This window comes from Oncorhynchus mykiss, chromosome 28 (assembly GCF_013265735.2).
Source record: "Oncorhynchus mykiss isolate Arlee chromosome 28, USDA_OmykA_1.1, whole genome shotgun sequence".
NCBI lineage: Eukaryota > Metazoa > Chordata > Actinopteri > Salmoniformes > Salmonidae > Oncorhynchus > Oncorhynchus mykiss.
This window is the reverse complement of record NC_048592.1, coordinates 17,237,924-17,263,222: the sequence shown is the minus strand read 5'-3', so window position 1 is coordinate 17,263,222 and position 25,299 is coordinate 17,237,924. Positions and strand designations below refer to the sequence as shown.

General features: G+C 43.9%; 1 protein-coding gene across 1 annotated transcript; it reads left to right on the top strand.

Moving 5' to 3' along the window:
* Positions 1–2,802: 2,802 nt before the first annotated feature.
* On the top strand, positions 2,803–8,904 carry LOC110508646. The gene is made up of 5 exons (XM_021589323.2): positions 2,803–3,552; positions 3,667–3,729; positions 3,852–6,092; positions 6,537–7,136; positions 7,349–8,904. The coding sequence occupies exons 1-5, from the start codon at positions 3,405–3,407 to the stop codon at positions 7,381–7,383; spliced, it is 3,087 nt and encodes a 1,028-aa protein (XP_021444998.2). The 5' UTR covers positions 2,803–3,404; the 3' UTR covers positions 7,384–8,904.
* The last annotated feature ends 16,395 nt before the right edge of the window (positions 8,905–25,299 follow it).

The window sequence follows — 25,299 nt, the reverse complement described above, 5'->3', positions numbered from 1 at the left end:
GAAATTTCCAAATTGAACGTGGTGTATTCTATTATTCTTACTTTCAATAGTAAGTTGAGACCCCGACTGAGTTCTTTAAAAAATATATACAGTGCCTTCATAAAGTATCGACACCCCTTGAACATATTTTGTTGTTATATAGCCTGAATTCAAAATGAATTCAATTAAATTAAAATTCTCAGCTATCTTTTTTCTAATTTATTGAAAATGAAATATAGAAATATAGCATTTCCACAAGTATTTCCACCCCTGCGTCAATGCATGTTAGAATCACCTTTGGCAGTGATTACAGCTGTGAGTCTTTCTGGGTAAATCTCCAAGAGCTTTGGATACCTGGATTGTACAATATTTGCACAAGCTCTATCAAGTTGGTTGTTGATCATTGCTAGACAGGCATTTTCAAGTCTTCCCATAGATTGTCGAGCGGATTTAAGTCAAAACTGCAACTAGGCCACTCAGAAACATTCAATGTCGTCTTGGTTAGCAACTCCAGTGTATATTTGGCCTTGTTTTAGGTAATTGTCCTGCTGAAAGGTGAATTTGTCTCCCAGTCTCTGTTGGATAGCAGACTGAACCAGGTTTTCCTCTAGGATTTAGCCTGTGCTTAGCTCTATTCAGTTTATTTTCATCCTAAAAAAACTCCACAGTTCTTGATGAGGAAAAGCATAACCATAACATGATGCAGCCACCACCATGCCTGAAAATATGAAGTGGTACTAAGTGATGTGTGGTGTTGGATTTGCCCCAAACATAACGCTTTATATTCAGGACATGCATGTTTAGGAATATTTTTTTTAAATTCTGTACAGGCTTCCTTATTTTCACTCTGTCATTTGGGTTAGTATTGTGGAGTAAGTACAATGTTGTTGATCCATCCTCAGTTTTCTCTTATCACAGCCATTGAACTCTGTAACAGGTTTAATATCACCATTGGCCTCATGGTGAAATCCCTGAGCGGTTTTATTCCTCTCTGTCAACTGAGTTAGGAAGGACACCTGCATCTATGTAGTTACTGGGTATATTGATGCACTATCCAAAGTGTAATTCATAACTTCACAATGCTCAAAGGGATATTCAATGACTTATTTTTATTTTTTTACCTATGTACCAATAGGTCCACTTCTTAGCGAGACATTGGAGACCCTCCCTGGACTTTGGTTGAATGTGTGTTTGAAATGCACTGCTCAGCTGAGGGACTTTACAGATAATTGAATGTGTGGTGTACAGAAATGAGGTAGTCATTAAAGAATCATGTTAAACACTATTATTGCACACAGAGTCCATACAACTTATTATGTGACTTGTTAACCAATTTTTTATCCTGATCTTATTCTGGCTTTCCATAACAGATTGAATACTTATTGACTCGAGGCAGTTCAGGTTTTCATTTCTAAAAACATCATTCCACTTTGACATAATGGGGTATTGTGTGTAGGTCAGTGACACAAAATCTAAGTTTAATCCATTTTAAATTCGGGCTGTAACTCGTCAAAATGTGGAAAATAGGTGTGAACTTTCTGAAGGCACTATTTCTTTTTTGGGGGTCTGGGGCCCCCTGGCTGACAGGTGCCCTAAGCGACTGCTTATGTCTCTTATGCCTGGAACCGGTCCTGTTGATGGTCATTGGCTGATTTTCTCAAACTTAAATATGTTACAACATTGTTACTAGTTTTTAATCAGTGTATATATATTTAAAGGGAAACATACAAATAGGTTTGTATCAGTGTACTTTCATTCAATATTACTAGATAAATTACATTTTCCTTTTGGCACTTACTTGTGGGTACAGAGTAGGTCTACTCTGCTGTATCTTTATAAACTGAAAACTGGTTTTCCTGTGTTGAATAGCAGTTTTCTTGTATGTGTATATTTTAAACTGATGGTATGTTATTTCCTAGATGTGTTTAAGATGCATGTACTGTTTGTAACCTTGTGATTTATTAATGATTTTTGGGGGAAAGTGACAATGCACATCAATTAGTTTTCATCTGTAGACTACTTCAGTCCCTGGGCAGATATATACAAACATTTAGCTTCACAAACATTTCACATAAACATTTTAAAAAGACAGGCCTACAGTTAGCTATTAAAAATATTGACTAGTCAGACCATTACTCTGTTCCAGCTGGCTGATAGGCATTAGATTGCTACTGTTTGGCATCGCACAGATCATTTCCGACTAATTGTCTCAATCAATGGGAGAAGATTTCAAATAGATTAATGGAGCAAAAATTGATTTAATTTAATAACAAACACTTTCTAAATTCAAACGAACCCCTTGCAACTAGACATGGACGTTTAGAAGACATTGGTTGTCTTCCAAGTCGTGAATTGAGGAGTATTGGCAAGTTAATTCTTTGGGATCGATGTCCCTTCCACAGGACGGTTGAGCTAACAAGAAATCTGATATTGGCAGAAAGCTTAAATTCTTGTTAATCTAACAGCACTGCCCAATTTACAGTAGCCATTACAGTGAAATGATACCATGCTATTGTTTGAGGAGAGTGCACAATTTTGAGCATAAAGTTATTAATAAACAAATTAGGCATATTTGGGCAGTCCTGATACAACATTTTGAACAGAAATGCAGTGGTTTATTGGATCAGTCTAAAACTTTGCACATGCACTGCTGCCATCTAGTGGCCCAAATGGGCAGGAATAACACATTATGGCCTTTCTCTTGCATTTAAAAGATGATGGTACAAAAAAAATACAAAAGAACGGTTGTTCTTTTTCTTTGTATTATCTTTTACCAGATCTATTGTTATATTCTCCTACATTCCTTTCAAATGGTGCCAAGAATATGCATATTCTTGCTTCAGGTCCTGAGCTACAGGCAGTTAGATTTGGGTATGTCATTTTAGGTGAAAATTGACAAAAAAGGGGCGGATCCTTATTAAGTTTGGTCGAAAACTCTGTGCTATGCCAAACAGTAAACTACTTGTAACTACGAATGGAGCATCACATTAGCCCGTTACAGTTTGTTAGCTAGCCTACAGATGCTTTACAGTTAAAAGTTAAATACACCTTTGTCGCACTAAGCCAATAGTGATGGGAATTTCCGTTATATTATTTGATGTAGAAATACCGGCATGATATACTGTCAGATGAGCTATCTGGTAGTTGGATCAAATGCTACATAGTAGCAGGCCAACTGTACGTGTGCGTGACAACATTATTTCGCAGCAACAATACCCCTCCATTATGACGCAATTATTGAGTGATCATGTTATCGCTAGTAGCCTTCATTACTGCTCTCAGCGCATTGGACAATTATTGGAGTCCATCAATAATGCATTGGACGAGCGCGTTCATTACATTTAGTCAGTAAATAAATATTTGAACGACTTTACTCTTGTGATTTGGAATTTCGTGCGTCTACGCTTGTGTTCATAAGCAGCAAGATGCCTTATCCACATAGAGTGGTGAATATTCCCACGGGATTCAAGGACTTGCTTGAGGGAGTGAGCAAGGCTGTGATGAAGTATCAACCGGAGAGTATCCCCGCCTTCGCAGCGGGCTTCTTCAATGCGCTTCTTATCTTCAGAGACGGTAGGCAATGCTGTGCCTGATTCCCCTGTAGTAGACTACACTAGACTGATGCATGTTAATAGTTCTAGACACCTTTTGTTAAATGACCTAATCACGTTGCATTGTGTTTCACAGAGAAGCCAGGCATGCCTATCCATGAGCTTATTAAAGAATTCAGGGCTACAAAAGGCTCTCATTGTAAGTTACTTAATTTTTCTCATCTCTGTTTGTTGTTTAACAAAACAGGCCAATCAATTCTCATCCTATCGGTTGTTGTTTTCATATTGTAAATCATAATGTGCACTTTTGCTTGTTTGCAGTCTACAGGAAGAAGAATAAAGCTGTACAACCACAAGTACAGCCGCAGGTCACTGTCCAAGGTCCTGAAAGGTCCCCCCATCCCAAGCCAATCCCGGAGTGGGAGGCAGGCCCGTTGCTAATGGAAGCTAGATGTGAGGATGTCAGGGAGCCTTTCTCCTTCATCTCTAGTGACCAGCCCTGCAGCAGCCGAGACATCCAGGCTATGGATGCAGTGGCAGGAGCTTCTACTGACGGTGGCCAGAACGAGTTTGGCCTGCAGGTCTCTGCCACCACCATCACACTGTCCCCAGGGCCCATCCCAGCAGACGTTGCCCAGGGCCTGGCCCTGTACCGACGCAAGATTGACCTAGAGTCATCCCCCCGGGACTCTCCTCCACTCGGGGCTTCCGCCAACAACTCCTGTGCGCGTGTCCGTTCGGCCCTCTTCGAGCGGGTCTCCATCAGTGAGATCAGCCAGGAGTTGGATGCGGTGCTGATCCGGACTGGCGTGCTCCCATCAGAGTCCCTGATCATCGTGCAGACAGAGCATGTACCCAAGATGATTGTGTTCCAGGCTCATCCCCTATTGGCTGAGAACGCAGCAGTGGCTCCGCCTCCGTGTGACGCCCCTGTCAGGTATAAGTGCAGCTGTGCCTCAATGGTGGGCGCCATCGAAGACGTGGTGGCACCATTGGAGATGGCCGGTGCATCTCAGCCCAGCTATCCCATCTGTGAGAGAGCAGGTCCCGTGGTGGAGAGACCAGCTGCTATGGTCGCTGAGCCTGAGGAGTCTCCAGCCCTTGGAGACAAGGTTGTACCCCTTGAGGTCCACTCTGCACCAGTCGAACCCCAGGAGATGACACCCTCAAGGCCCTCCATCCCAGTTGGAACACTGGAGCTCCCTGTTTCAGCCCCTGCTGTGTCTGACTCCCCTGCTGTGTCTGACTCCCCTGCTATGGCTGTCCAAGAGGTGCAGATTAGTTTGACCGATCGTCCTCTCTCAGTCATCCTACACTCCCTCTCTGGTGCAACTTCACCATCCGAGACAGCAGAGGATGTGATGCTGGTTCCTATGGTAGTGTCCCCTCCTGAATCAGTCAAAAGGGTGGTGAGAGAGTCCTCTGATCTTCTGTGTCCTCTTCCTGCAGCGACATTGGAGACTGAGTCTGTTAGTGTGATTTGTCCCCCTCCTTCTCCAGTGACTGTGCAGATCCAGTCTTCCATTCTGGCTTCTCCCCTTACTGCTGCAACCGTGGAGACAGAATCCTCCAATCGGATTTGTCCTTCTTCTGTGGTCAGCGTGGAGACTGAATTGGCCGATATGCTATCTCCTTCTGCTGCAGAGACAGCGGAGGCCGAATGTTCTGTTTTGACCTGCCCCCATACTGCAGTGACCGACGACTTTGTGGCCCCTGTTTCTGTGTACCTTCCTGTTGTGGCACCAGAAGAGACCGGTGTCCCCAGTGTGCAGCTCCCAGCTCCCGCGCCTGCCTTGACAGAGGAAACTCAGTGCCAGTCTGCTTCACCATGCCTACCCACCCTCACGGCCGCAGGAGAGTCCAGAACCCCCTTCTTGGTCTACCTCCCACTGCCTGCTCCAGAGCTGGCTAAGACCCCTGGTCTGTTGTGCCAACTGGGCCTGGGACCAGAGGAAGCCAAGAGCTTCCCTTTCCTGTGTCTCCCTATTTCTGACATCCCCAGGACCCCAAGTCTTGTGACTGCCAGTCTGGCTCCAGCTCAGACTGCGGCTGTGGCTCCTGCTGCTGCTCCGGATTTACCAAGGACCAACCTCCCTGGAGTGACAGATATCCCCAGGACCCTGAGTTATGTGGCGGCTGGAGCTCAGGAGCTACCACGGCTCCAGAGCTATGCGGCTAACACCGCTGAAGTCCAGGAGCCACTGAGGACCCTCAGCTATCTGGCTAACACCCCTGGAGTTCAGGAAATACCACACAACCCCAGCTATCTGAAAAACTCAGCTGTCTTCCAAGATATGTGCTTTATGTGCCCCTCCGTTACCGCCTCCAATCTGTCCAGGAACAATAGCTTTGTGCACTCTCCGGCTGCCATGGCTCCACAGCAGCTGATTAGGGGCCCGTGTATGATGTCTCTGTACCCCCAGGGAGGGCCTGTGATGGGCCACTGTACCCACTCCCCAGGACAGTGTCCTGCGTCTTTGCAGCAGCAGGCTGGCATGGCTCCGCTCAACCACGGACAGCAGACCAACACCAACTTCATGCCCATTTGTTCTCAAGGGCCAAGTAAGATATTTACATGTATTCATTTCACGTTCAAACCATTGCACTGAAGTCAATAGATTTTAGATTTTGTTGTGAAATTAGCTGTACATTTGTTGGGTTCATAGCTGTGAACTTGGAAAAGGAATCCGCATAAGGGGAAACTGTCCGCCTCAGCACCATTGTTATTGTTGTGGTTTTGTGGACGGGGATTTGCGTCGAGCAGTGCAAAATAAAATAATTGCAGTACATATTCTGCTGTTCTATTGCGCTTACAATGTCTGAGGGGGAAAAACTGTTTGTTGTTGTAATATCCCAAAAGGACGTGTCAGTTTCACCATTAAGGATTCCAGCTTTAATTCATCTATAGGTTTTACCTTTACATTACAGACATAACACTGTGGGATTTTTGTGAGACTGCCATCATGCCTTATAATGTATTTTACTTCTCCCCCTCCATCTCCTCAGGCCTGTGTAGCTGCCTCGGCAGAACTGGCAGTCACTGGCGCCTCTGTCACCTGACGCGACCCGAGTCCCAGGGCAGGGTGGGCGGCATGATCTGCCCCTACCAGAACTCCCAGACCATGATGCACTGCAACAGCCTGGATCACATGGCCAACATCCCCATGTACCAGGACTGTGGCCACTACTCTAGCAGCTGCCACCTGCTGCCACCGTGCTCCCAGTCGTCCCACAGCAGCCTGCACACCCACCACGTGGCCGAGCCCCGTTGCTCTGCTCACAACCTGGGCACCTCCTTCGTCCAGCCCCAGAACTGCTCCTCCGACCCCCTCTTCCACTACCCCCAGCAGTACCACCTGGTGGCCACCCCCTCCCAGGAGAGGCAGCAGGCCCTGTGCCCTCTCCAGTGCCCACTGCTGCAGCAGCGCCACAGCTCCCTGCTCTTCTGTGGGCACCAGGGGGAGCTGAGCAGGCTGGGCTCCTCCAGCTGTGTCCCTGCCACCAACCAGAGACAGAACCAGGGAGGGGTGGAGCAGAAGAACAACAACCCCAGCTGCGTATCGCTTCATAACAAAAGATTAGACACGAGCGCAAACAACAATCAAGGTAGCTAAACATGTTGCCACTATGAAATGTATGGTTGTGTTTTAGATTTCACTTGGACTTTTTTTGTTTATTTCTGGATGAATGTCAGGGCTAGCATCCATGCCTACCATGTGGTTATTATTACAAGTTGAACATATGGCATTAAGTGGTTGAAGAAGCTATGTGTTTTGATGTTATAGATGAAACTATGCTCTCTCTTTTTCTTGTCACAGGCTGCGTCATGAACTGCAATCCCCAGGGCAACTAATCCTGTCTTCACATGAGAAGGACCTTATTTTTGCAGTTGCCAATGTCTCTTTTGCATTCTTTTAAACTGATAATGAGGAATAAATATACTTACATTGCATGAATTTCGATAGTGCACCGACCCTCAATCAATCACTACAAAAACATACAACTTAAGGTAATTGCAGCTATGTAAAGGCAGTAGATGGAGGGTAAACTTCCACATTGATACAAAAGTTTGACAAAGATTCGGTATTGGGCTGTTTAAAGATAGAATCCTTAGTCGCTATATCAATTTTTGGACTCTAACTTATAAATCCCTCTCGAGCTTAGTTCAACTGTCGTACCCCATCAGAAACCAAAATATAAGCTTGTTTTACTCCAATGTTTGTAAACAATGTAAACAAACACTTTATACCCTCCAAACATGGTTCAAACTATAATTTTGATATCACTGATGGTCAGTCCTTACGTCAATGGCTCTGTCTATGAATTTGAGAGAGGCATGGAGAAATGTAACCAATCTCTCAACTTTTTACCAAAACAGTGGCGAGGTGTCACTTTGTTCTATTTTTAAACTAAGGATTCTAGCTTTAGGACCACTGTTTCTATGGAATGAATAGAACCATTGCAACACTCACAAAATGAGTCATAATGTCACATCCATGTTGCATAGTAACAGATTCCATGGGTGGAAGTGGGAGTAAAACAAGAAGAAATAGAAAATCACCATCAAACTTTAAAATCTGACTTAGACAGTCTGGACTGACTGAGCCTAAGGCCATGTCATCCTTCTAACATCTGCTCAGTTACTCGTCAGAACTCAAAATGACCTGTTCGCCAGGTTGTTAGGACATAGATCCAAATGTTGCATGGGGTAAGGAATGCATTAAATAGAAAAGCTCAATTAGCTTGCAGGTAATGTTAGCTATTATACATGTTGTTTGTTTCCCTGCTATTGAAGCTCATCACAACATTATTTGACTATCTAATGAGAAGATGTTAGAGCAACTACACCATATTATTTAAAAAGTACAACCATACGGTATACAGAAAGTGATACATTGTTACTTTTGGCTTTGTTGTGGTGGATGAGCTAAACAATGGAACATTGCCCGTGTCTGTCGATTGCCACCAACAACAACAAGCAAAACTCTCTATGCAAGTGCCCACTACCAGTTACCAACAACAAGCAATACTATCATTACCAGTGCCTACTGCCAGTTCAATGAAAAAGGATTTCAACTCTACAGTCTGACCTTCAACTCTCACTGAGCCAAAGTACAGTCCACTCAATCCAACTGGGACAACAGCTGGTTCAGAACCAAAGGAGAGAGTCAAATCTCCCCAAACATGACAACAGAGAAAATAAATAAAGAGGTCAATCGAACTCAACCTAAAAAATGGAATCACCAAGGAAATGTGTGGGGTAAAGATCCCAAACATATTCTTATTCATTCCTTTACACTTGTGTGTTTTAAGGTAGTTGTTGTGAAACTGTTAGATTACTTGTTAGATATTACTGCACGGTTGGAACTAGAAGTACAAGCATTTCGCTACACTTGCATTAACATCTGCTAACCCTGTGTATGTGACCAATAAAATTTGATTTGATTTAATAATGTTTAATTCATGTTTACATACTGCTTTACTCGTCTCATATGTTTATACTGTATTGTATTCTACTGTATTTTAGTCGATGTCACTCCGACATTGCTCAATCTAATATTTATATATTTCTTAACTCCATTCTTTTACTTTTAGATTTGTGTGTATTGTTGTGAATTATTAGATACTGCTGCACTGTTGGAGCTAGGAACACAAGCATTTCGCTACACCATAACATCTGCTAAATATGTGTATGTGACCAATACAATTTGATTTGTATTTCTATAGTCATTGATGCACACAAAACACAATATTTTACAGTCACATCCCCAAAATGTCTTTCTTTTTCCGCCAAAGCCGAAAGACTGTGGCAAAGTCTATGATGAGGAACTGCTGAAGTATGGATACAAAGTTACCTCCAAGGAGGATGGTACTTCTAATGCCCATGTGGACAACAAGTGAACAATGTTACAGCTCCGTCAGCCATGGAGCAGCAGGTGAACCAAACCCTAGAGGCTGCAGCTATGGAGCTAGGGGCACTGGTTGGCAACATGGTCCCCACCTGTTCAACTAAACAACAATAATGCCAACAACACCAAACACGTGGCACAGGCATCCCCCCAGGCAGTAGCAGGTCTGGCATCCACTGAAAGTACAGTGCCTTGCGAAAGTATTCGGCCCCCTTGAACTTTGCGACCTTTTGCCACATTTCAGGCTTCAAACATTTTTTGTGGGACACAATCATGAAGTGGAACTACATTTATTGGATATTTCAAACTTTTTTAACAAATCAAAAACTGAAAAATTGGGCGTGCAAAATTATTCAGCCCCTTTACTTTCAGTGCAGCAAACTCTCTCCAGAAGTTCAGTGAGGATCTCTGAATGATCCAATGTTGACCTAAATGACTAATGATGATAAATACAATCCACCTCTGTGTAATCAAGTCTCCGTATAAATGCACCTGCACTGTGATAGTCTCAGAGGTCCGTTAAAAGCGCAGAGAGCATCATGAAGAACAAGGAACACACCAGGCAGGTTCGAGATACTGTTGTGGAGAAGTTTAAAGCCGGATTTGGATACAAAAAGATTTCCCAAGCTTTAAACATCCCAAGGAGCACTGTGCAAGCGATAATATTGAAATGGAAAGAGTATCAGACCACTGCAAATCTACCAAGACCTGGCCGTCCCTCTAAACTTTCAGCTCATACAAGGAGAAGACTGATCAGAGATGCAGCCAAGAGGCCCATGATCACTCTGGATGAACTGCAGAGATCTACAGCTGAGGTGGGAGACTCTGTCCATAGGACAACAATCAGTCGTATATTGCACAAATCTGGCCTTTATGGAAGAGTGGCAAGAAGAAAGCCATTTCTTAAAGATATCCATAAAAAAGTGTCGTTTAAAGTTTGCCACAAGCCACCTGGGAGACACACCAAACATGTGGAAGAAGGTGCTCTGGTCAGATGAAACCAAAATTGAACTTTCTGGCAACAATGCAAAACGTTATGTTTGGCGTAAAAGCAACACAGCTCACACCATCCCCACTGTCAAACATGGTGGTGGCAGCATCATGGTTTTGGGTCTGCTTTTCTTCAGCAGGGACAGGGAAGATGGTTAAAATTGATGGGAAGATGGATGGAGCCAAATACAGGACCATTCTGGAAGAAAACCTGATGGAGTCTGCAAAAGACCTGAGACTGGGATGGAGATTTGTCTTCCAACAAGACAATGATCCAAACATAAAGCAAAATCTACAATGGAATGGTTCAATAGCATATCCAGGTGTTAGAATGGCCAAGTCAAAGTCCAGACCTGAATCCAATCGAGAATCTGTGGAAAGAACTGAAAACTGCTGTTCACAAATGCTCTCCATCCAACCTCACTGAGCTCGAGCTGTTTTGCAAGGAGGAATGGGAAAAAATGTCAGTCTCTCGATGTGCAAAACTGATAGAGACATACCCCAAGAGACTTACAGCTGTAATCGCAGCAAAAGGTGGCGCTACAAAGTATTAACTTAAGGGGGCTGAATAATTTTGCAAGCCCAATTTTTCAGTTTTTGATTTGTTAAAAAAGTTTGAAATATCCAATAAATGTCGTTCCACTTCATGATTGTGTCCCACTTGTTGTTGATTCTTCACAAAAAAATACAGTTTTATATCTTTATGTTTGAAGCCTGAAATGTGGCAAAAGTTCGCAAAGTTCAAGGGGGCCGAATACTTTCGCAAGGCACTGTATGTGTCATCTCAGACTCAGAAACCCAACTATCTATGGCAAACTTACATCTGCTTTGCACTAGTGATCTGTGTTCCTCCCCCGCACTGTTTTCCCCACAGTTGTTCCACAAGTCAAACCTGGCTCAGCAGCGATGTTGGCCAGCAGCAGCAGTGAGGCCAATATTTCTGGACAGGCCTGTGCTCCCCAGCATTACGCACACACCAACCAGGAGGTGGGATATGTCTGTGCTACCATACCCCCAGAGATGCCCTGCTACCCCAGATGCCCCAGAATTACCAGGCATACCCTCCACCATCATCACCCTACTTCCCAGGCCAGTCCTACATATGCCAACTATATGGCAAAGTGGTATATTGTCCCCCCGGTCAGCCAACGCTGCCCTGGTGCCATCATCAGCTCCGCTGCCACTACCCCAGTGCACTCACCAGCACCTCAGCCCTTCTAACAGCTGCATGCAATTGGCACCAACAATGGGGTGCTCTTGCCAATATGGAGGGCAGAGCCCTTCCTCACTGTGCATCCCTGTGCTTGTCCTCTCCAGACAGTTTGGCTCCCTTCACTACAGGTCCAGGCAGAGACCCAGGATGGCCACAGGTGTGCGCGGATGCAGGAGCAAGTGCCAGCCCACATCCAGACAGGTCCACTGCACTTCCTCTTCCTGCAACGTGAATGACAGCTCCGGCTGGGCTCCAGAGCTTGCTATCCAGGTCTCCTACAGTATGGGAGTGTCACAAACCACAGCCCGGTCCCTGCCGGGGAACTGAGGTCCATGTATGTCCCTGTCCCGTGCCCCATTGAACAGCAGAGAACGGATTCCCCAGCACAGCGTCCATAATGTAGCGCCCCGACAAGGAGGGTTGTTCCATTGAAGGGGCAGAAGGAGAATAGTCCATTCTCGTCCAAATAAGGCAGAAGTATGGAACCAGTTATTCTAAGAATGGATGGCTGAGAGTTATTTGATTTAATCTCCTTAATTAAGAAAACATGAATACAGTATATTTGGTGCATATTCATAAGAGGATAAGTCTTCAGTTTGATTACATTTGGCCTGGAAGCTTTTGTTAATTGGTAGTATAATTAAGCTAGTGAAGATTTTTTCGTTTAAGGCACACAGAATATTGTTCCTCAGTTAGCATAAAAGAAACATTTCTCAGGTGGCTACATTTCAGTAATTTTTCTCATTACAGACACCCAGACATGGACTGAACACAAAGCCCTACAACCTTACTTTGCAAATAATTGTTCACTCCTCTTTAACTGAAAATGAAAGAGAGTGTGTTAAAAGTGTGGGTTTTGTATGCTGAAAGAGTGCCAGGAAAATAATGGCTGTGCTTATGCATAATTACATAGGCATGATTTCTTCTTTTTTTTGCTGCTGCTGATATGGCGTGGCAATTTGAATTTATTTGAATATGTTATTTGGTTTAAATGGATTCGGCTAATATTTTGTTAAAGCTAGTATACTGAACAAAATGCGCAAATGTTGCTTTCATTTTCAAGTTAGCCAAGGCTTTAGGGGAATGCCATTGTGACGTCATGAAGCCGCGGAGTTTTACAGCTTGGCTTTGAAATGGATTGTAGTCCTCGTTGTTGGCTCAAGAGGTCATCTGCCATGGTACATAGTCTATGTTTTTACTATTCTTAAATATCTGATTCAGTTTCGAATAATCTGAATATATATCTAGTTATACTTGTGTGGGATAATAATAGGCTTAACCAACTGGCTGTAGACACATGAATGTACAGTAGGCTATGCATGACACATTATTATCAGGTAAACAACTACCGCAGCTAAATCATAAACGGTACTTTTCCAGATGGCTTCTAGGAGTACGCTTCACTTCAAGCCCCCATTGACAATCATCATCACATACGGGCTGAAGAGTTGGCTAGAATGTCTTTGCAGAGCCATACTCATTGAGGGACCAAGGCAGATACCGGAATTTATTGCTGCCTATTGCGATGAGCTGCTGGAATTTAGAGAACGTGAGTCCTGCGGATACTTAAAGGGGCAATCAGCAGTTTAAACAACAATAAACAGTTAACCCCGCCTCTATTCGGTCAAAAGTTTAGGGATAGGGCTAGAGAAATGTAACCACTCTCAAATTCATAAACAGAGCTATGGATGCAAGGCCTAACCAGCCATGATATCCAAAGTATAGTTTAAATCATGGTTTGAGGCTATATAGTGTTTGTTTACATCGACTTTGTTTCCGAACTTTGGAGTAAAAAAAAATGGGTTCTGATGGAGTGCAACAGTTGAACTAATCTCATGAGGCATTTATTCTTCAAGAATCAATAGGTACATACACTCCCCTACATATTTATTTGGACAGTGAAGCTAAAAGTTATTATTTGGCTCAACGTTTTAAATATGTACAGTACAGAATGTCACCTTTTTATTTGAGGGTATTTTCCTACATATCTGTTTAACCATTTAGAAATTGAAGGTCTTTATGTATCTGGTCCCCCCATTTGAAGGTGTTATAAGTATTTGGACAAATTCACAAACAGTATATGTGTATTAAAGTAGTAAAACGTTTTGTATTTGGTCCCATATTCCCAGCACACAATGTCTACATCAAGATTGTGACCCTACAAACTTGGATGCATTTGCAGTTCGTTTTAGTTGTGTTTGGGATTATGCTGTGCCCAATAGAAATTAATGGTACATAATGTAATCTCAGAAACCTTCTACATTAATGTGGATGCTACCATGAGTATGGATCATCATGAATGAATTGTGAGTAATGATGAGTGAGACAGTTAGAGGTACAAAGATCATACCCCCAAGACATGCTAACCTCTCACTATTACAATAACAGGGGAGGGTAGCATTTTATATCATACCCCCAAGACATGCTAACCTCTCACTATTACAATAACAGGGGAGGGTAGCATTTTATATCATACCCCCAAGACATGCTAACCTCTCACCATTACAATAACAGGGGAGGTTAGCATTCTTTTTTTTTGGGGGGGGGGGGGGGGGGGGGGGGGGGGGGCTGTGATATTTATACCTCTATAACTTTCTCACTCATTATTCATTCATGATTATCTGTAATCATGGTAGCATCCACATTAATGTAGAAGTTTTCAGAAACATACAGTACCAGTCAAAAGTTTGGACACATCTACTCATTCAAGGGTTTTTCTTTATTTTTTTAAAACTCTTTTCTACATTGTAGAATAATAGTGAAGACATCAAAACTATGAAATAACACATATGGAATCATGTAGCAACCAAACACGTGTTAAACAAGTCCAAATATATTTTATGTTTGAGATTCTTCAAAGTAGCCACCCTTTGCCTTGATGACAGCTTTGCACACTCTTGGCATTCTCTCAACCAGCTTCATGAGGTAGTCAACTGGAATGCATTTCAATTAACAGGTGTGCCTTGTTAAAAGTTAATTTGTGGAATTTCTTTCCTTCTTAATGCGTTTGAGCCAATCAGTTGTGTTGTGACAAGGTAGGGGTGAGTATATAGAAGATTTGATAAAAGACCATTTTATAGCAAGAACAGCTCAAATAAACAAGGAGAAACAGCAGTCCCACTTTAAGACATGAAGGTCAGTCAATCTTGAACATTTAAAGAATTAAGCGCTATGATGAAACTGGCTCTCATGAGGACCGCCACAGAAAAGAAAGACCCAAAGTTACCTCTGCTGCAGAGGAGAAGTTCATTAGAGTTAACTGCTCCTCAGAAATTGCAGCCCAAATAAATGCTTCAAGTGACAGACACATTCAACATCAACTGTTCAGAGGAGACTGTGTGAATCAGGCCATCATGGTTCAATTGCTGCAAAGAAACCACTACTAGAGGACACCAATAAGAAGAAGAGACTTGCTTGGGCCAAGAAACACGAGCAATGGACAATAGACCAGTGGAAATCTGTCCAAATTTGAGATTTTTGGTTCCAACCGCCATGTCTTTGTGAGACACAGAGCAGGTGAACGGATGATCTCCGCATGTGGGGTTCCCACCGTGAAGCATGGAGGAGGAGTGATGGTGTGGGGGTGCTTTGTGACACTGTGATTTATTTAGAATTCAAGGCGCACTTAATCAACATGGCTACCACAGCATTCTGCAGGGATACGCCATCCCATCTGGTTTGCACTTAGTGGGACTATAATTCGTTATTTTAACAGGACAATGACCCAACATACCTCCAGGCTGTGTAAGGGCTATTTGACCAAGAAGGAGAGTGATGGAGTTGGTTGGAGGCTGGTTGGAGGTGCTGTCAATTTCTCCAAAATGATGTTGGAGGCAACTTATGGAAGAGAAATAAACATTCAACTCTCTGGCAACAGCTCTGGTGGACATTCTTGCAGTCAGCATGCCAATTGCACTCTCCCTCAAAACGTTGGCATTGTGTTGTGTGACACCATTTTAGAGTGGCCTTTTGTCCCCAGCACAAGGTACCCCTGTGTAATAATCATGCTGTTTAATCAGCTTCTTAATATGCCAGACCTGTCAGGTGGATGGATTATCTTGGCAAATGAGAAATGCTCACTAACAGGGATATAAACAAATTTGTGCACAAAATTTGAGAGAAATAAGCTTTTTGTGCCTATGGAACATTTCTGAGATCTTTTATTTCAGCTCATGAAACAACACTTCACATGTTGTGTTTATATTTTTGTTCAGTCTTCTTTGTATCCCTTATTTATTCAAGTGTTTCCATTATTTTGCCAGTTATCCGTACAAACAGTGTACTGTACATTTACTGTACATTTCTAAATGGTAAAACATATGTCTGAATATACCCTCAAATAAAAGGTGATATTCTGTACTGTTGCCTCATATGTAGCAACTGAATATTGTCCCTTTAACATGTGGACTAATGTAGATGCCTACATTATATTTACAAACACATAAAAGTAGTCCATGTTTAAAAATGTAGCCTAGCTTTTTTTGTAGACCCTAATATAACTTTTGAGCCTGGTTCCTCTCTAGGTTTCTTCGTAGGTTCCTACCTTTCTAGGGTGTTTTTCCTAGCCACGGTGCTTCTACATCTGCATTGCTTGCTGTTTGGAGTTTTAGGCTGGGTTTCTGTATAGCACTTTGTGACATCGGCTTTATAAATACATTTGATTGATTGAAACAGTGGGATAAATTTGGAATTCATATATGCTATGCCCCTAGTTCATTCTAACATTTTAAAGGCTGACGTTACCTAATTAGAGTGGAACAAGGAATGAACTGTATTTCCTTTTGCTCAGGTAATCCTTTGATGGATACCAAGGATGTTACACATCTGTACCAAGAGATACGCGGTAAGGACTTTAAAATGTTTTAAAATGAATACAGTTGAATGTCTTGCACACATGCCTCACAATTTCCTAAATTTGTATTTTTTCAATAGAGGCAAATTATGTCGAAGACTGGAAAGCTGCCATAGACTTAATGCACAGGCAGCTCGGCCCACAGTATTCACTCGGAGAGCCTGCACCTGTGCACTGCGACCAGATGTCAGTCCTCCTGGCTGAGGAGAACCTGTCAGTCAGCCAGAGGGTCAGCCCAAGGTCCACCCAGGAGTCCAATGTCCCCTCCAGTGAGCCCATGGGTGGGCCAGATAAGCAGGCTCAGTCGCTGAGCAGTCCCCCTGGAGGAACCCACAATGGAGATGACGTTGGAGGTCAATCCAGCCCAACCAAGCTTGGAGATCAACCCAGTCCAGCTGTGGAAGAGGAGGAGGCCCAGACTGGGCTGGGTTCTGCCGTGCAGTCAGCCGTGTTCCAGAGATCTCCGTCAGGGGACAGTCTACTGGAGGCCAACCACTCTGCGGTCCTGATCAGCACCGCCAGAGCCCCGACCAACAACACCGCCATTGTCCGCTCTAAGAATCTTCCGGAGACCATTATCTTCCACAGCGACAGCCATCTAGCCTCAGGTGTATCTTCCAGGGGTAGTTTGACCTGGACTCTTTCGGGTGGTGAGGGGAATAAGGTTTGGGTAAATGACCCAACAGACGGGATGTCTGATGATATGGTGGGGTTCCACAAAGTGCCCTCAATGGACAGCCTGTCTCGCATGCCGTCTGCCTTGAGTAATACCTCTTTAGCTGCTGAGGAAAAAGTGGATCAAGTGATTTCAAAAAGCAGCATAGAATTCTCACTGGAGAATGTATTGTCTGGCTCTCCATCCTTTGGAGAAGTGGCTACAGCTGCAGCTTTGCAGCAGGCAGAAACTGATCAGATAAGATCTACCATTGAACTTACAGAGAAAGTATCCTCCTCAGAGATAGTGAGAGCCAGAGCAGCATGGATAGAGTCGTCAGTCGGGATATCTAGTAGAAAAGAGAGTGTAGGGAGAACAGCAGAGACACCAGAGAGACACACATCTCCCAGAGATTCACCCAGAGTATATTCTCTTCTGTCAAGTATGCTATTAATCTATACTATAATGTATTGCCAGTTTGGTACAAACTGTTTAGGGACAAGATATGACAAGATACATAGTAATGTTTAAACCCTATGCCATTGCATCCTCTATCCTCACAGCTCATTCTGATGAATCTCTGAAGGGTAGAGACAAATCATCCATCTCCAGCTTGACCAGTGAGAGAGGGAAAGAATTAGCCATTTCACCTCAATCCAGTCTGGCCAGGCTCTCCTCTGCCTCTGTAGATGAGAGAGCAGCTGAATCAACTTCAAGAGAAGTCTTCAGTAATGTGGAGGAGCTACTGGTGCCTCCAACTGCTTCTGTTGGCAGGGCTTCAGCATTAGTGACTGCTGCAAGACATTCTGAAAGTGCTTTATCAGGAAGAGCTTTCTCTGAAACGGAACTAGTGGATGCAGCACACAGAGTGTCCTCAGTCAGGATACCCAGTAGAGAGGAGAGTGTAAGGAGAACAGCAGAGATATCAGAGAGACACACTTCCTCAGTATCCCCACATGCATCTTATGTGTCAGGTAACAGAATACATTTTAGTCATTTAGCAGATGCTCTTATCCAGAGCAACTTACAGGAGCAATGAGGGTTAAGTGCCTTGCTCAAGGGCAGATCAACAGATTTTTCACCTAGTCGGCTCGGGATTTGAACCAGCAACCTTTTGATTACTGGCCCAATGCGCTTAATCACTAGGTTACCTGCCGCCCAGAGAACAATGTCTCTATATCACAGTTCTAAAAGGAACATAGTCACACATGCATTACAGCTTCTCTATATCGCCGTATCTTCTGTTGATTTGAAAATAAATGTCTGTGTTTTATAGAGTGCCCAGTGATGTTTGAAAAAGAGGACTGGCGTGTAATCACCATTCCCTCTGCTCCAGTGAAGAAAGCAGTCAAATTCAACCCCTCCGAAGAGATCTCACCTATTACTTCACCCAGCATAGATTTAGCCTGGGAGGAGCTTCTACAGACATCAGAATCCATCGTTGATAAAGTAGCCTTCAAGACTTTAGAGATTGTAAATAAACAATTACAATGCTCATGGAGGGAGATCTCTGAAATGGCCCCATCAGACCCTGTGGTTGTCTCACAGTCTCAAAACGCACTTTCTTATGATGATCTCTCTTACTCGCCTTCAGCTATGGAGGAATTCTCTACTGCCTCAGCAAGATGCTCAGAAGGTGATGTCACTGAAGGATTCTCTACTGCCTCGGCAAGATGCTCGGAAGGTGATGTCACTGAAGGATCTCGCTCTGGAACAGCAGTAGAGAGTGAAGCAAGCTCTGTGAGAGAGATTTCACCGGCAGTGACTGCGAGGTGTTCTGCCAGTGACGTATCAGATCGAGTTCCCTCTGAAACAGCAGTTTTGGGAGCAGCAGCGTCATCAATGGAGGAGTTATCAGAGTCACCAACTGCATTAGTCTTTGAGGGTGGGATTTCACCAGCGGTGTTGGCCAATGATGTATCAGAAAGAGCTCCCTCTGAAACATCAGTAGCGGGAGCAGAGGCTTCAGAGAGACACGCATCTCTCAGTGTATCTCCACAGACTTCATTTGTGTCAGGTATGTGTCACTTCCTCTCAAGGTAACTTCCAAGCACAATTTTCTTCAATGTTGTTAGAGGAACAAAGTCAATTACTTTATTTAACATAATTTATTTTGTCTCTATCCATAGCGCATTCTGAAGAATCACTGAAGGCTACAGACTTGTCACCTCCATCCAGCCTGGCCAGGATTCCCTCTGCTTATCTCAGTGATGGCGTGTCACCAGCAGTGTCTGCAAGATGTTCTGCTAGTGCCTTACTAGAAAGAGCTTCCTCTGCAACAACAGAGCTCAGAGTGATCCCCTCTGCACCACGAATGGATGCGCTTTTGGTATTACCAACTGCTTCTGTTGTTGGGATTTCTGCAAGATCTTCAAGAGGGAGTTTTGCAGAAAGAGCTCCCCCAGAAACAGCAGTGGAGGGGGTAAAATATTCTGAAAGTGGTTTATCAGGAAGAGCCTTCTCTAAATCAGAACTAGTGGATGCAGCACACAGCGTGTCCTCAGTCAGGATACCCAGTAGAGAGGAGAGTGTGAGGAGAACAGCAGAGACACCAGAGAGACACACATCTCCCAGAGTATCTCCACAGACATCTTCAGTGTCCGGTACAGTAGTCATCCAATCTCTATGATATACTTCTAATGAGGTCCATGTTACTATTCCTGGTAAAATGTTTAAGAAAATGTCAGTGTAACATCACAACATACAACAACAACACAAAATCTGTCTTTCCTCAACTCAATTGTGATGCTTGTCACAGGCTTGTCATCTAAGTCCAGCCTGTCTAGGGTCCCCTCTGTGTCTCTCAGTGATGGTGCAGCAGAGTCCGTCTCTATGGAAGTCGTCTCTCATGTGGAGGATATTTATAGAGCAACATCAGTGGAGCAGATTGTTTCTTCAACTGCTGCTGTGGTCTGCATTTCACCAGCAGTGTCTGCTCGATGCTCCTCAAATGACATGTCTGGAAGAACTTGTTTCAAAACAGCAGTAGTGGGAGCAGAGATACCAGAGAAACACGCCTCTCCAAACGTTTCTCCACAGACATCGTTAATGTCAGGTAAAAGTAATTCATGATTTATTAAATACATTAATATTGCTGCATTAGTAAGGTCCATATCACCTTTTCGGTAAAAGTGGGAAGTTTAAAATAGTGTTCAAATGATTTACTTTGTCTCCCCCGTCTCTAGCTCATGTTGGTGAGTCTATGAGAGGTACAGACATTTCACCTAAATCTAGTCTGGACAGGATTTCCTCTATTGGTGAAAGAGCAGCAGAAACATCTTCTAGAGAAGTGATGTATATGGAGGAGATGCATAAAGCATCAATGGCAGAACTACCAGGGCCTCCAGCTGCTGTTGGAGATATTTTACAAACAGTGTCTGCTAGATGTTCACTAAGTCACATGGCAGAAAGAGTCCCCTCAGAAACAGTAGTAGAGAGAGACACATCTTCCAGTGTTCCTCCTAGGGTTTCTCCACAAACATCTGTGAGCTCAGGTAACATTTTGAACTATCTTGAATGAAATATAAGGTTGTTATGTCAGTATTGTGGGCAAAATGAATTGTGACATACCACAGAATACTTCAATCAGTCTTTTCGCAACTCATGTTGACGTTACTCCAACAGCTACAGGCTTGTCATCCAAGTTCAGTCTGGCCAGGGTTCCCTCTGTGTCTCTCAGCGATGGTGCAACAGAACCAGCTCAGATAGACAACGAAACACTGTCAATGGAGGAGCTTATGACGTCTCCATTGTATTCTCATTGGTCACCAGCCGGTTCGGAAAGTGACTCATTAGGCTTAAGAGGAGCTCCCTCTGAAACAGCAGTGGATGGAGCACACAGAGGGTTCTTGGTAAGGAGACCCAGTAGAGAGGAGCGTGTGACGAGAACAGCAGAGACACCAGAGAGAGACACATCTCCCAGTGTTTCTCCACAGACTTCGTTTACAGGTGTTGTTTCTGATGTGACAGTTTTCTACAGAGATTCATCTGTGGGAGAATTACATCTTTCTCCATCTGTTGGCGAGGAACTTGTGGTGGAGGCTTACGAAGTACCATCACCCGAGAAGGAGACTCCATCTGCTTCAGTTGGTGGACCTTCATCAGTAGTGTCTGCAATATATACTGGAAGTGGTTTAACAAGAAGAGCTTTCTCTGAAAAAGAAGTAACGAGACCAGAGACACCAGATAGACACACGTCTCCCAGACTTTCAGCTAGAGTTTCTCCACAGTCCAGTCTGACCAGGATTTCCTCTGCACCATCAATGGAGGAGCCACAGATGTCTCCAACTGCTTCTGTTGGTAGACTTTCACCAGCAGTGTCTTCTGTAAGATATTATGGAAGGGGTTTATCAGGAAGAGCTTTCTCTGAAACAGAACTAGTTGATGCAGCACACAGTGCCCCCTCAGTCAGGATACCCAGTAGAGAGGAGAGTGTGAGGAGAAGAGCAGAGACACCAGAGAGAGACACATCTCCCAGAGTGTTTCCTAGATCTTCGCAAAGAGTTTCTCCACAAACCTCTCTCCTATCAGGTACAATTGTCATCCATACTCTGCAGAAAGGTCTACTAATAAGATATTATAAGATTGTAGGGGGGAGGGCCTCCCGGGTGGCGCAGTGGTTAAGGGTGCGGTACTGCAGCGCCAGCTGTGCCACCAGAGACTCTGGGTTTGCGCCCAGGCTCTGACTCCTGTGGCGGGCCGGGCACAGGGCACGCTAAGGTTGCCAGGTGCACTGTGTTTCCTCCGACACATTGGTGCGGCTGGCTTCCGGGTTGGATGCTCGCTGTGTTAAGAAGCAGTGCGGTGTATCGGAGGACGCATGACTTTCAACCTTCGTCTCTCCCGAGCCCGTACGGGAGTTGTAGCAATGAGACAAGATAGTAGCTACTAACAATTGGATACCACAAAATTGGGGAGAAAAAGGGGTAAAAAAAAAAAAATATGAAAAAAATTGTTAGGGGTAAAAATGGTTCAAACTTGTAAGGTGAAATGTAAACAATATGTGCTTAGTTTTGTGTCTCTATCCACAGCTCATGCTGGTGAATCTCTGTCTGGTACAGATATTTCTCCACAATTCAGTCTGCCTAGGATTCCCTTTGCACCATCAATGGACAGACCCACATCTCCCATAGTTTCTCAAAGAGTTTCTCTACAATCCAGTCTGTCCAGAATTCCATCTGCACCATCAATGGAGGAGCTACTGGTTTCTCCATCTACTTCTGTTGGAAGAATGTCACCAGCAGTTTCAAGATCTTCAAAAAGTAGTTTATCAGAAAGAGCTCCTTCTGAAACAATCATAAGATATTCTGAAAGTTGTTTATCAGGAAGAGCTTTCTCTGAAACAAAACTAGTTGATGCAGCACACAGTGTCCCCTCAGTCAGGATACCCAGTAGAGAGGAGAGTGTGAGGACAAGAAGAGCAGAGACACACACATCTCCCAGAGTTTCTCCTAGAATGTCTCCCAGAACTTCTCCTCGATCCAGTCTGGCCAGGATTCCATCAGCCCCATCAATGGAGGAGCCACTGGTGTCTTCAACTGCTTCTGTTTGCAGGATACCACCTGCAGCAACAGTGGAAGCAGCACACAGAGGAGAGAGTGTAGCGAGAACAGCAGAGGCACCAGAGAGTCACACAACTCACAGAGTTTCTTTCAGAATATATCCACAGACATCTAAGACAGGCGTCCTTTCTGATGTAGCAGTTTTGTACAGACCATCCATGACTGCAGGGTTTTGTCTTGAGGTTTTAGACACGGAGTCTGACCAGGTGAATACGTCGGTGAGTGACATCACAGCACAATTTCCCTCTGACACTGCTGCAATGAAGACAGTACACAGAGAGTCCTCAGGGAGGATACCTAGTAGAGAGGAGGTTGTGAGGAGAACAGCAGAAACGCAAACATCTCATGCAAATGGTAAATATCAACTTTCTGAAATATTATTAACAGAAACCAGACTATTTTCTAAACATTTATCTTCCTAATCGCATAGCAGTATTGGACAACAGCACACAGGTTTCACAAACTGCAATCCGCCTTTGTGAAGAGGTGAGTGCCTACCCTATAGAAGTGCAGCAGGGGACCCTGGGACTTGAAGTTTATCTAGGAGCATCTCCAGCCAACGTTGTTGGGCCTCAAAACACGAGAACTCAAAACACACGTTCACAGGGTGTGCAGACTAGTCGAGGTAAATTTATCCTCAGAATACAATAATTAATCTTTAATAATTGTTCAATCATTGTGTGTGCATTGAAGTTATTAGGGGATTTTTTCCCCCTCCAATATATTTGTGGAAATTAGGATGTTCACTTTTGATGTTGCATTCTATTCTCATATTAGATTATCATGGCGCGCCCTCACAGAGCGTTCCTATTGGCGCAGGACGCGTCACTCCTGATGCTCAGCCTGCACGTGAAAATTACACCAATCAGGTCTGGACACTTTACCACTTGGCCAATGAGACAGAGGAGGGCACACTGTCCGCTAAAGTTATCTCCCAGCCTCCTTACAATGGTAGTGCTTATATTCGCAACTTTGGGGCTGGACATGTGTTACTGGCTGAGAGGTCCCCTTCTCCTCAGAAATCTGACGCCCAGTCCTGGAATGGCCAACCCAGACAACAGCCCCAGCCACCACCCTTCCTAATGAGCCCAAGAAGGGCCTTCATACACAGGGCACAGTCCTCCACCCTACCTCCTCCTTCTCTACCCCAGCCTCCAACCGTCCACAACCAGGAGATCAACATCCCCAACTTCTTCATGCATCCCCAACTTCTTCCTGTGTCCCCAGGCAAGATCGTTCGTAGCATTCCGACCGCGGTGCAGACCAGGTCGAGGTCTGCTGCGGTCCGGGCAGGTGACCCCCCGGGGTACCTGTCATTCTCCGTTCCCATGGAGACGGTGAGCAGAGGATCTGGTCAGGGCGGTCAGGACCAGTTCTTTCAGGTCATCAGTGATGAAGGGAACACTGTTTACTCTCCTGCTCTCATGCACATTTTCACCACAGAGGAAGAGGAACAGGAAGGAGACAGGAGGCAGCCAACTAGTGCCACATTTAATTGGTAGGGGACTGTTTGGTACAGGGTTTCTCAAACTCGGTTTTTGCCCGAACACTACTAAGCTGATTCAAATAACCAACAAGTTTTGATTATTTGAATCAGCTGTGCAGGGCAAAACTGAGTTTGGGAAACCCTGGTCTAGTGAGCATCAATAAATACATTTGCATATCATAACAAATGTTCTCCCTCTTCATATCATAACAAATGTTCTCCCTCTTCATATCATAACAAATGTTCTCCCTCTTCATATCATAACAAATGTTCTCCCTCTTCATATCATAACAAATGTTCTCCCTCTTCACGTATTAAACAAACAGAAAAACGTGTTTTAAGTGAGCAGTTAGGCTGATCTGAAGCTGAGAAATTAAGGACATTCAAATCAAATGTGTGTCACATGCTTCGTAAACAACAGGTATAGAATAACAGTGAAATGCTTACTTACGAGCCCTTTCCAACAATGCATTTTTTCTTGTTATCTTTCTATAATTTATTTTAGAAAGATAACAAGGGAAAAATAAACAATAAGTAACAATAACTTGGCTATACAGTCAAGGTACCAGTAGTACCAAGTCGATGTGCAGGGGTACGAGGTAGTTGAGGAAGTATATACAGTGGATTCGGAAAGGATTCAGATCCCTCAACTTTTTCCAGGTTACAGTCTTATTCCAAAATGGATTACATTGTTTTTTCCCTCAGTCTATACACAATATCCCATAATGACAAAGCAAAAATGTTGACATTTTAGCTCATTTATTTAAAAAACTAAAAACATTTCACATTTACATAGGTTCAGACCCTTTACTTAGTACTTTGTTGAAGCACCTTTGACAGCGATTACAGCCTTGAGTCTTCTTGGGTATGTCGATACAAGCTTGGCACACCTGTATTTGGAGAGATTATCCCATTCTTCTCTGCAGATCCTCTCTCTTTCTGTTAGGTTGGATGGGGAGCGTCATTGCACAGCTATTTTCAAGTCTCTCCAGAGATGTTAGATCGGCTTCAAGTCCGGGCTCTGGTTGGACCACTCAAGGACATTCACAGACTTGTCTTAGAGCCACTCCTGCCTTGTCTTGGCAGTCTGCTTAGGGTGGTTG